At 39.1% G+C, this 12341-nt stretch overlaps 1 protein-coding gene across 1 annotated transcript in view; it reads right to left on the bottom strand.

Annotated features, from left to right (window-relative positions):
- Window positions 1–12341, bottom strand: part of LOC107597451 (NIMA-related kinase 1) — a 38584-nt gene that overhangs the window by 20320 nt on the left and 5923 nt on the right. The window contains exons 8-26 of the mRNA XM_016288515.1: window positions 11632–11686; window positions 11051–11251; window positions 10804–10876; window positions 10550–10704; window positions 10267–10332; window positions 9344–9403; window positions 6880–6927; window positions 6697–6777; window positions 6530–6608; window positions 5188–5320; window positions 4933–5058; window positions 4736–4838; window positions 4169–4255; window positions 3466–3549; window positions 3185–3262; window positions 2758–2853; window positions 2465–2647; window positions 2312–2377; window positions 1960–2200 (exon numbers count right to left, since the gene is read on the bottom strand). Coding sequence (XP_016144001.1) covers window positions 1960–2200; window positions 2312–2377; window positions 2465–2647; window positions 2758–2853; window positions 3185–3262; window positions 3466–3549; window positions 4169–4255; window positions 4736–4838; window positions 4933–5058; window positions 5188–5320; window positions 6530–6608; window positions 6697–6777; window positions 6880–6927; window positions 9344–9403; window positions 10267–10332; window positions 10550–10704; window positions 10804–10876; window positions 11051–11251; window positions 11632–11686 — 2015 coding nt within the window. The remainder of the gene's footprint in view (window positions 1–1959; window positions 2201–2311; window positions 2378–2464; window positions 2648–2757; window positions 2854–3184; window positions 3263–3465; window positions 3550–4168; window positions 4256–4735; window positions 4839–4932; window positions 5059–5187; window positions 5321–6529; window positions 6609–6696; window positions 6778–6879; window positions 6928–9343; window positions 9404–10266; window positions 10333–10549; window positions 10705–10803; window positions 10877–11050; window positions 11252–11631; window positions 11687–12341) is intronic.

The raw sequence follows: 12341 nt of genomic DNA, 5'->3' as shown, positions 1-12341 counted from the left end.
TCCAAAAATGGACACGACTAGAAATCAGTGGTTAAGTTGTATTTACAACACTGTTCCAGAACAGTTTAACCCAAATATCCAGATGTGTGCAGCACATTTTATGGAGGACTGTTTACTGATCCTGGAAGAGTAGACTACAATGACAGCTGTTCTGACTCACAGATTGGAAGTACGTTTTTTATATTTAAAGAGTTTTTATATTTTATATTTTAAGTGAGTTTTTTGGGCAGTGTAGACTAGAGTAGGGCTTGTTGTTTGTCATTTCTCTGATCACAAATGCAGACATGGTTTTATGTTTACGCGGCGCGATGCAACACAACGCGTAAAAAGACAGAAGTCGTCATTATAATCCATAATTATGTCCCCACTGGATGCAACGAATGCCTCGTTTATAATGGGTTTTTATGTTTTTGAATCATCGCTCCGGCCGGACAGGGCATCATCACAGTATGGTGAGGGGCGTAACATTTCCATCACATGGTTGAGGTATTCGGCCAATCATAATGCACTGGATAGCTGGCCAATCACAGCACACCTTGCTTTTCAGACCTATGAGCTTTGTAAATATCTACGCGTTTCAGAAAGGCGGGGCATAGAGGAGAAACAATAATGTACAGTATGTGGAAAATAATGTTTTTTGAACCTTGAACCGCATAAACACATTTCATTACACCAAATACACCAAATAATGTTCTTTTTAGCAGCATCATATGACCCCTTTAACTAATTTTTTATGATACTGAACTAAAAAAACACAATCGAATAAAATAACCAATTCAACAATAAAATTGGACATAAAATATATTAATATATATCAATAAATACTTTTTATTCATTTCTATGCAACAGAATCAGATAGAACAGTTTTTTTTTTTTACTAATTATCCAAATAATGTATAGTCCTACGAAGCTATTATTATCAGAGCATGTGAGGAAAGCATAGCGGGGAGCAGATCAGTGAATGAGAGGGTAGTGTCATTTTACCAGCGTTGCGGTATTACAGCACAGTAGCGCTATTGCAAACAGGAAGTTCCTGTCAGGAACAAGTACATTACATAGAAATTTCCTGTCGGCGCATTATTTGAGCACTTTGCTTTTCCAGTGAGCATGAGCGGTTCATAGAGTGGAATATTAATCGGAGTGAAACATTTCACAGTGACGACGGCTAAAGAGAGAGTGAAACCTGCCCGCTGAACACTGTCGGGCAGTGCAGCATATATTCTCGGCTAATTTTTTAGCTGTTGTTTCTTTCTCTTTCAGTCAAAAACCTGACTTTTTTCCGGTGCATCCCTACTTTTGAATTGTATGGAATTGTTCTGTATGGACTTGACTTTAAAGGGGTGGTGGATCAGCTTTTTTTTGAAGGCTTGATTGTGTTTATGGAGTGCAGTGTAACGTGTTCCTGCTTCGTTTTTAAAAATTCATTATTTTCACATATTTTACACCGCTGTTTCTGTTCTCCTAAAAACGGTCTGTTGAGTTCCTGGTTCTGTGAAGCCCCTCCCTCGGAAATACGCAATCGGGCTCAGATTGGTTAAATGGCCCAGTGTGTTTGTGACGTTTCCGGAAGTGTACAAGACGGTTAGCGAATCGCTAACCGCCTTGTACACGTCCGGAAACGTCACATCCCCTTGCCATTACGGGTAGTTGCATGTTCCCGGGGGCAGGGTTTACGTAAACATCGGGGTTTGTGATGTCACAAACCCGGGAAGAAGCTTGTTGTAGTCCCTAACAGCCTTTTTTTGTAGTCCAGCGAAAATATCTCCCTTTGCATTCAATTTTGAGTGTCTTAAATTTGCAGACGTTGTTTATGCTTTAACAGCAACATTACACACTAACTAAAGTTAAAAAAGTGAAATCATAATCAACCACCCCTTTAAATACCATATAAACAAATTTAAGTAGTCACACATGTTTTTACAGTACTAGTTATAAGAACATATTGACTTGTGTTTATACCTGCCAAAGTTGCACTGGTATCCTCCAGAGTTTGTTCAGCTACAGACAATATGGGTGGAGCTACAGCTTCCCATTTCCTCCTATCACCAGCTGTAGGTGGCCTTTCCTCTGTGATGGAAGACTGGATCTGTTGAGGAGTTGGGCATGGTGCACTGCTGCAAGGTGTGGGATCTTTCACCGCATCTTCCTCAGTGGACTGGACCTTCTGATTAAGCTTGCGAAGAATCTCCTTCTTGTCACTCTAAAAAAAAAAAATACATGTCATTATAGTCAAAGTGTTCATTGACAATTATTCAATAAGCTGCTCTCTCATATTAAAAGTATTTATCACATCCAAATATGCATTTCCCACCTGTACACCCGATGTTTCTGCCTTAAGGGAGTCCTCTTTCAAAAGAGAACTCTGCCCTGATGAAATCTACCAAAAAATAAAACTCGTAACCATGGGATGGCTGTTAGAGCAAATAAAGCAAAGGTTATTTAATCAGTGTGATAGGGGACTAACCGCGCCTACATCCTTCAGAGCAGCTGTCATGGAGATGGCTGGAGTGGTGGGTCTAGAGGAGGGTGTGGCTTTGGAAGCATCTTCCTGAGGGGTGGAGTCAGATGGATGAGTGGCAGGTACTGCAGGAGGTGGAGCTCCACCCACAGCTCCAGCAGCAACCTTCACTCCTCGCGTAAAAAGGTGCTTTGTCCCAAAAGATAAGACAAAACAAAAGGTACAATAAAACACAAGAGATGGATGAGGGGAGACGAGGAAAGAGACGATTAGACGATTGGGAAAGAAAGATGACATACATGATCCTCCCATGCTTTCTTCTCTCTCTCATATGCTTCTCTTCTCTTCCTTTCCAGCTGTTCTTTAAGTACAGCAGCACGAGCCTTTGACTGGGCCTTACACAAAAGCACACATTCTTGATAATTGTTTAACTCAAATAACAGTCCAGTTGCTTTTGCATTCTGATACTAAGACATTTATACTTTAAAACATTTAAAAGTTTTCAATAAGACATTCTAAGAATCATCTAAGTGTGCTTTCACACTTGGTTCGATTGCCCCCCCCCCCAACTGGTTTGTGTTCATACTGTTTTTTTGGTTCCGAAACATGGTACGCTTGCATCATCAGAGTGGCAGGGGTTTACATTTGAATGGTGTATATAATTCAAGTTTTCAATTCAAATAATTACACTGATCATTTAATTTGAAAAACATTAAAATGCAAAACCTTCAAAGCCTCGATCTTCTTCCTCCTGAGAACTGCCTCTTCACATGACTCCTGACTGTCTGAACAGTCACTGTCATACTGAGATATATGGTCCAAATATAATCAAAATGAATAAATTAATTTTAAAAAATCTATTTCATAATGTGTAAAAGCATTGAAACCAATGGGAATAAATAATATTAAACATTAATATAGGTATAATGATACAGCTGACAACATTGTCAACAATAAATCTACAGTTGAAAGAAATGTAAAAGAGGTGTATATGTGGGTGCATATACCTTCTCTCCTCTGAGGCGAGCTTTGATCTGCTGGCGTTCATTAAAGTTCTGTAGTCTGATCTGTCGTAATCTCGCCAAGTACACCTGAAAAACACAGATCACATACCATCTCTCTTTGTGCTCTTCCCATTGTCTTCTTCCAACAAACATAAGAATAGGTGCAAAACACATATTGAACATGAACTGATAGAATATAATTGGTGAAATATACTGGAAAAGAAAAACAGCATTAAACATTTACTGTTTTGTGGGAACAGCAAACTCAAGAAAACCAAGTGGTGAGCAGTTACAGCAGAAACAAAGCCATTCATTGATGAGCATAAAAAGCAGCAGTTAGTCTTCAGCTGGAATCCTGCAGTTACACTGAATACTCTTCAAAAATGGAATAAAATGATGAAGGATCCAAAACAAGGGCATTGAAGCAGAGTAACATCCTCAAAAAATATAAAATAAGAAAAACACACACACATTGGGGAATTTTGCCAGAATGCAATGAAATGATGAACTAGAGCATTTTCAGTGTAGCTCGTGGCCACATACACAAACATACACTGTACAGGTACTGGACATCAGATGGCGCTGGTGAGCAGATGCAGCAACATCAGGTGGACATTTACAACTTAAATTAAGGAATCAAACAATGAAGGGTTTAAGTGACGTAATGGAGTGAGGAGTGTTTTTTGGTCCCAGACAGGACTCCTACCTCCTCCTCTTTGTTGACTTGGGGTCTCCTGCATCGGGAGGAGTTTGTCCAGCTTGCAAAGATGGCGGCCAGTTTTTGCCGGGCCCCCTATTCACCCATTGGTTAATTCAATATTATAAAAGCCACATAATTAAATGTAATAGAAATTCCATCACTGACTTCAACACCGTATACAGACTTATTTCTGTCCATCAGTTGTTAATTGAATGAAGACAGATCTGAATGCAAGCATGAGGTTGACTGTAAGAAAGGGGCAGTGTTTAAGCAGACTAAATAATTGGAGAATCCTGCATACGTCACCGGAGAGAAGTCTATCATTTTACCAGAAAATCAAGTTATGACATTTTAATTAACATATGCATGGATTAATAGTTCACAATAAGATCAATAACATGGATTTACAAATTAGATGGGGGTGTTTTTTCATATCATGTTGACCTTAAAACCTAGAGTGAAAATGATTTTCCATGGAAATTGACTTTATGCCCGAAACATTGTTGATAAAGACTGTACTGAAACCAGAACACTCATTTAACCAGAAGAGGTCAAGGTAAAAAAAACTCGCACCAGCTGTCCTTCCGCACGGACTTTATTCAGCATGGCTTCTCTTTTCCGCTGTAGAAACTCTTCCACCTGCTTAGCCCTCTCTGCCGCCAGCTGACCTCGAAACCTAGAGACAGAGAGATAGAAGAGGTGATCTTAGCTCTGCTTGACAGATGACAGGCTGAAGACTGAATATCTGATGAAACACATAGCCACCTGACCTATAGGCATAGTCGTTCTTCGAAATCTGCTCGTTTTGGAGACTTGCTTTATGTGGTTCTTTCCTGACAACATCCTTAACAGGGATGCAGGCATGACCATTCAGTGTCCCTGATTCTGCAGCAGTGCTTTAATGATAATAACATTATCAACATCGCTGCACATTACATCAAAACTCCTTCAAAAAGACAAGAATACAAAAACACTTGTCAACTAGTCTTGAATCGCAGAGTTTCTTTCTCATCCATCTCATTCACCTGCCATTGTCCCCTGAAGACTTGGCTGCTTCTCCAGCACCAAATTTAGGTGTAGGTTTGGATGGTTTTTCAGCTGCTGGGTGGACGTGGTCATATGGAGCTCTGCTTGGAGCTAAAGCAGGAACAGGAGCAGCAATAGGGGTGGGGCCAGGGAGATAAGGTGTGGCATGGGTGGGGCCAGGCACAGGGGAGGGGCCTATTCCAGGAGAATGTGGTGCTCCAATGCCGCTGCCACCACTCCCATAAAACTATGCAAAAAAGAAGCACAGATAGAGAAACCTTAAGAGTGACAACAATATTAGCAGCCTTTATCGACTAATCTGTAGCAGACAAGGACGACCATTGTACCTTTCGCTCAGGACTGCTGCCTCCACTGGAACTGAGCACATGTCTCCAGCCCTGCTCCCGAGCCCGGTTGATTTGGTTCAGCTTAAATGAAAAAGGTCCAAGTTAAAGTTTTAACACAAACAAATTAAGCCAACATTAATTTATTGTAAATAACCATTTGCAGATGTGCACTGATTAATTCACCTTTTCCCTCTCAAATCTCTTCATCTGAGCAGCCTTCAGAAACAACATCTACAGAGAGAAACACAATTACTGAGGGTCACTGACTCGATCAAGAGGCTTTTAAATGTCTTTCTACCCAAGAGGCATATTACAAATAGCATCCATCCATCTAATGAAACCAGAACAGCATCTGCTGAACTTGATGTGAACTCATGACACAACAATTTAGTATGTATGTATACACACACACACACTGTTTTGGATATGGATATTAATATTGCCATTTACCTGTTTCAATGTTATATCATTTGCTTGTTTTTATGTTAACACCACATATGCTTTGATATAAAAATGCTTGCACTTGCAATACTTGCTTTATTAGGATGAATAAGCAACAATTGTGAAAGTTTGAGTTTGACAGTGGTGAAAAAAGCATGTTGCAACATCAAGCGGAGATGAGACAGACGAAGACTACAATGAAGAAAGGGAAGAGTGCTAGACACAGACAGCAACGTAAGTGACAAAGGACATCCGTCATGAAAAAGTAGTATATAAGGTCTGAGGAGTAAGCTACTCTTCAGATGCAGCCTGCATTAAGCGTGAAGAACACCTGATACCCTAATGGGCGCTTAACAGCATCTCCAATGTTGCTGTTTAGAGTTTGATTATAGAGCTCGTAGCTGATTTTGTTTTGCTCCAGCACCAAATTTAGGTGTAGGTTTGGATGGTTTTTCAGCTGCTGGGTGGACGTGGTCATATGGAGCTCTGCTTGGAGCTAAAGCAGGAACACGAGCAGCAATAGGGGTGGGGCCAGGGAGATAAGGTGTGGCATGGGTGGGGCCAGGCACAGGGGAGGGGCCTATTCCAGGAGAATGTGGTGCTCCAATGCCGCCGCCACCACTCCCATAAAACTATGCAAAAAAGAAGCACAGAAAGAGAAACAACAATATTAGCAGCCTTTATCGACTAATCTGTAGCAGACAAGGACGACCATTGTACCTTTCGCTCAGGACTGCTGCCTCCACTGGAACTGAGCACATGTCTCCAGCCCTGCTCCCGAGCCCGGTTGATTTGGTTCAGCTTAAATGAAAAAGGTCCAAGTTAAAGTTTTAACACAAACAAATTAAGCCAACATTAATTTATTGTAAATAACCATTTGCAGATGTGCACTGATTAATTCACCTTTTCCCTCTCAAATCTCTTCATCTGAGCAGCCTTCAGAAACAACATCTACAGAGAGAAACACAATTACTGAGGGTCACTGACTCGATCAAGAGGCTTTTAAATGTCTTTCTACCCAAGAGGCATATTACAAATAGCATCCATCCATCTAATGAAACCAGAACAGCATCTGCTGAACTTGATGTGAACTCATGACACAACAATTTAGTATGTATGTATACACACACACACACTGTTTTGGATATGGATATTAATATTGCCATTTACCTGTTTCAATGTTATATCATTTGCTTGTTTTTATGTTAACACCACATATGCTTTGATATAAAAATGCTTGCACTTGCAATACTTGCTTTGTTAGGATGAATAAGCAACAATTGTGAAAGTTTGAGTTTGACAGTGGTGAAAAAAGCATGTTGCAACATCAAGCGGAGATGAGACAGACGAAGACTACAATGAAGAAAGGGAAGAGTGCTAGACACAGACAGCAACGTAAGTGACAAAGGACATCCGTCATGAAAAAGTAGTATATAAGGTCTGAGGAGTAAGCTACTCTTCAGATGCAGCCTGCATTAAGCGTGAAGAACACCTGATACCCTAATGGGCGCTTAACAGCATCTCCAATGTTGCTGTTTAGAGTTTGATTATAGAGCTCGTAGCTGATTTTGTTTTGTTTTTGCATTAACTGCTTTGTATTGTAACTAATAAAATAAGAGATTTTATTGTTACAATTGCCTCCCGTGAGACTTTACTTATAACTACAAACCGAGTCTCAAACAAGAACCACAAGGGGGTCTTCTACGTCATTCTGGAAGGACTGCAACCTGCGGGAGGGTGAGTACTTCATGGTTTAGACTAGATTTGACTATCCTTACCCTACCTGAATAATCATAGGGTTAAAGGTGTAAGATACAAGGACACACACCAAGTAACAATACATATATATATATATCTTTTTTTTTATGTTTCTGATAAAAAATGTTTTGGTGTTCTAATTATGTTATACTGATATGCTGATCTGGTGCTCAAGAAATATTTCTTACTCTTATTAATATTGAAAACAGTTGTGCTATTTAATATTTTTGTGGAGACCACAAGACATTTTTTTCAGGATTTTTTGATGAATAGAAAGTACAAAAGAACATACTTATTTGAAATAAAAATATTTTATAACACTGTAAAATATTCAGGATATTCATGCCATGTGCCATTTACCTGTTTCAATGTTATATCATTTGCTTGTTTTTATGTTAACACCACATATGCTTTGATATAAAAATGCTTGCACTTGCAATACTTGCTTTATTAGGATGAATAAGCAACAATTGTGAAAGTTTGAGTTTGACAGTGGTGAAAGAAGCATGTTGCAACATCAAGCGGAGATGAGACAGACGAAGACTACAATGAAGAAAGGGAAGAGTGCTAGACACAGACAGCAACGTAAGTGACAAAGGACATCCGTCATGAAAAAGTAGTATATAAGGTCTGAGGAGTAAGCTACTCTTCAGATGCTGCCTGCATTAAGCGTGAAGGACACCTGATACCCTAATGGGCGCTTAACAGCATCTCCAATGTTGCTGTTTAGAGTTTGATTATAGAGCTCGGGTAGAGCAGGTCTATACACATTTACAGTATGAACACTGGACTGGTGAAAGGGTTAATAAAGGGGGGGGAGGAAACAAATGTGAATGATAGCAGTTGGAGAGAAGCAGGAGGACACCAACAAAAAGGAGGGGAAAGATAAAAAAAAAAAGTTTCACTAAAGAGAAAAACAAGTTGTGTGTGTTTAGAATATTAGATTGTCATACTACAGCAGTAGGGGATAACTAAACCTAAATCTAATCTCTCTCATTATATTTAAATAGTTAGAAACAGTCATTTCACTTACAATTTTATCCAAAGCAACTATAAGTACACTTTGCATTAACTGCTTTGTATTGTAACTAATAAAATAAGAGATTTTATTGTTACAATTGCCTCCCGTGAGACTTTACTTATAACTACAAACCGAGTCTCAAACAAGAACCACAAGGGGGTCTTCTACGTCATTCTGGAAGGACTGCAACCTGCGGGAGGGTGAGTACTTCATGGTTTAGACTAGATTTGACTATCCTTACCCTACCTGAATAATCATAGGGTTAAAGGTGTAAGATACAAGGACACACACCAAGTAACAATACATATATATATATATCTTTTTTTTTTATGTTTCTGATAAAAAATGTTTTGCTGTTCTAATTATGTTATACTGATATGCTGATCTGGTGCTCAAGAAATATTTCTTACTCTTATTAATATTGAAAACAGTTGTGCTATTTAATATTTTTGTGGAGACCACAAGACATTTTTTTTCAGGATTTTTTGATGAATAGAAAGTACAAAAGAACATACTTATTTGAAATAAAAATCTTTTATAACACTGTAAAATATTCAGGATATTCATGCCATGTCTTCAATAGCTCACCTGTTCTCTTTGCTTCCTTTCCCTCTCCATCATCTCCATCCGTTTCTTCCTCGCTCCTTCCTGAAACAGAACATGACCATGATGCTTTTAGACATGACGCAAACACCACAAACAGTATTTCCCATTACTTGTTTGCAATAGTGATGACATAGAAAAATTTGTTTGTACAACTCCATGCAGCAAAGAGAGGCAAAGGCAGTTAAATGTCCACATATAATCTTTAAAGAATATTTGTTTCCAAAATAGATCAGTTGTTGAACAATAGCATAATGGTTTAGCACCTTGTGGCTCAGAAGGTAGAGCAGGTCTATACACATTTACAGTATGAACACTGGACTGGTGAAAGGGTTAATAAAGGGGGGGGAGGAAACAAATGTGAATGATAGCAGTTGGAGAGAAGCAGGAGGACACCAACAAAAAGGAGGGGAAAGATAAAAAAAAAAAGTTTCACTAAAGAGAAAAACAAGTTGTGTGTGTTTAGAATATTAGATTGTCATACTACAGCAGTAGGGGATAACTAAACCTAAATCTAATCTCTCTCATTATATTTAAATAGTTAGAAACAGTCATTTCACTTACAATTTTATCCAAAGCAACTATAAGTACACTTATCACAGTGATAGTGCTGCTAGACCAACCTGTGGATAAGTGTCTTGCTCAAAGGCACAATACTGATAAATGACGTATCATTCTTTGCAAAATTACAATAATTCCTATAGCAGCCCATATCTTTAACCACTAGAGTAGACCAATTAATGGGACTTATTAATGATATAAATGGTAAACCAATTTGAGGCTTAAATGGAAAAAAGATTTTGGTGGAGGACAGAGGGTATTTGTACATGGCTAGGTGGGTTAATAAGGAGGATCGGGGCTGGGTGTTAGTAGAAGGGTCTGTAGATAGAGGGCACTCTCTGAAGTACCTCATGCTTCCTTCTCTCCTCCTCCACTCGACTCACTCTCCTCTGAGCTGCTGCAGGAGGGGGAGCCTGGACAACACATGACACCGAGGGGCGAGGTTCAGAGGTCTCTCGCTCTCATATATAGCACACAGTGGGACAACGTCAACAAATGTCTGAATGATACACAAGCTCCCCACAGTGCCCCTCCTAACATTCTGACATACTGAGTGATGATGTATGAGCAAAACATGGAAGTGGATTAGCCAATGAAATACATGGGGTCCGTATTTCCCATGGTTCTCACCTGTTTGAGTTTGACTGGTTTCTTTGCTGCATCCGGGACCTTCCTGATGGCATCAGATGGTCTTCGGACTGTTAAAGGCACTCCATATTTGGCTGCTGGCTTGGTGATTTTCTGAGCTGGGGAGATGGGGATAGGGCCTGGGGCAGGGCGTTTGGCTGAGGAGTAAAGAGGAATTTAGTATAATAGAATAATCCGGCTATAGCAACAATAAACAGAGGGAAACAAATTTATAAGTTATTAATGAATGTGTTTACCTGGTGCTCCCTGGGCCACACTCATTTTAGGCTGATTAAGGTGAAGTGAGTGGCTGAATTCCTGAGCAATAATCTGCAACATACAAGGGGACATACTAAACAAACAAATTCTGCAACACATGCTGAAGTTGGTCTGGAATTAGCCCTAAGCGTTATATAACATCTGAGTTATATCTGAGTCACAACGCACAGACTGACTAGTATGATTCCTCACACTGTGCCATACAAATCTGTTAGCATGCGTCACCTGAGGACTGAGAAACTTGTGAATCCTGCGAGCAAGAAAAGGCTTGTCCAAAATGGCTGAGACGGAGGGTCTCTCCCGGGGGTTGCGCTTGAACAGCTGGGCCAAGAGAGAGCGCAAGTCTTGGGAGTAATGCACGGTAACAGGCGGGTATGAACCACGGATGATTTTCAACACCAGGTTCTTCATGTTTCCAGCCTCAAACTGAGAGAAAGACATCATATAAATGGTCCTACTTGAAAATAAAATGATAATACCATATTCACTCAAATCATAAATCATGTAAGCCTACAATAATATAAAAGAATACAGGAAAATACTTTCAAATGAATCAACAGTGAAATTTCTCTTCAGTTGGAAAGTGTCTCTTCACACAGCTTTTAAAGTTCTCTACAGAACATTCATGGTGCAAATAATGAAAGAAGGGAAGTGACCGAGGAAGAGGGAGAGAAAATCAAACCTACAGGCAGAGACAGGTTAAAAATATATGAAAGAGCTGGTTCCGTTTTATCATTCACATCAAAAGATAAGCACAAAAACTGTCTCGCACACAAAAGCTACTACTGAGAACATGAGGTACTTACTGCATGCTTAAGCGTGCACATTTCATACAGGACACATCCCAGGGCCCAGATATCACTAGGGTCAGACCAGACGGAACAATGCAGAAAGAAAGAGAGAAGACAAAAAACAAAGCAGACAGGAAGGGAGAAAGTTGGTAAATTTTGGGGTAGTGCATGTGGATTACTCACATGTGCACATGCAAACATATATACACAAACAAACAGCATATAAAATCTAAAGTAATTTGAATATCAAACAACATAGCTTTGTACAAAATCAGATTTTTTTGGCAAAGAACCACATGAAATCTAATTTACAATCCAAACCAATGCACATCCATGTGTCTTAAAATCCAATCAATGCATCACAGACTAAATGTTCATATTATATTTCATCATTCAGGGTGTGATGGAATTGATAAGATTAGGATTAACAAATGAGATGTCTGCAGTGTGAACAAAGTCATTTAATGTCTATATCTTAGTTTGCATCCTGATACTAAGAAATTTTAAAATGCACACCATCAAAAATCAAACATTTGGGATCAGTAAGATTTAATTTTTTCAAGAAATCAATACTTATTATTTTTATTATCAAAAGTGACAGCAAACTCATTTATAATGTTACAAAAGAGTTCCATTGTTCATTATTTTATATATATATATATATATATATATATATTAGGGATGTAACGATTCACTCAACTCACGATTCGATTCACGATTTTGAT

Source organism: Sinocyclocheilus grahami, unplaced genomic scaffold (assembly GCF_001515645.1).
Source record: "Sinocyclocheilus grahami isolate Dianchi unplaced genomic scaffold, SAMN03320097.WGS_v1.1 scaffold232.1, whole genome shotgun sequence".
Lineage (NCBI taxonomy): Eukaryota > Metazoa > Chordata > Actinopteri > Cypriniformes > Cyprinidae > Sinocyclocheilus > Sinocyclocheilus grahami.
This window is presented reverse-complemented; position numbering and strand designations above follow the sequence as displayed.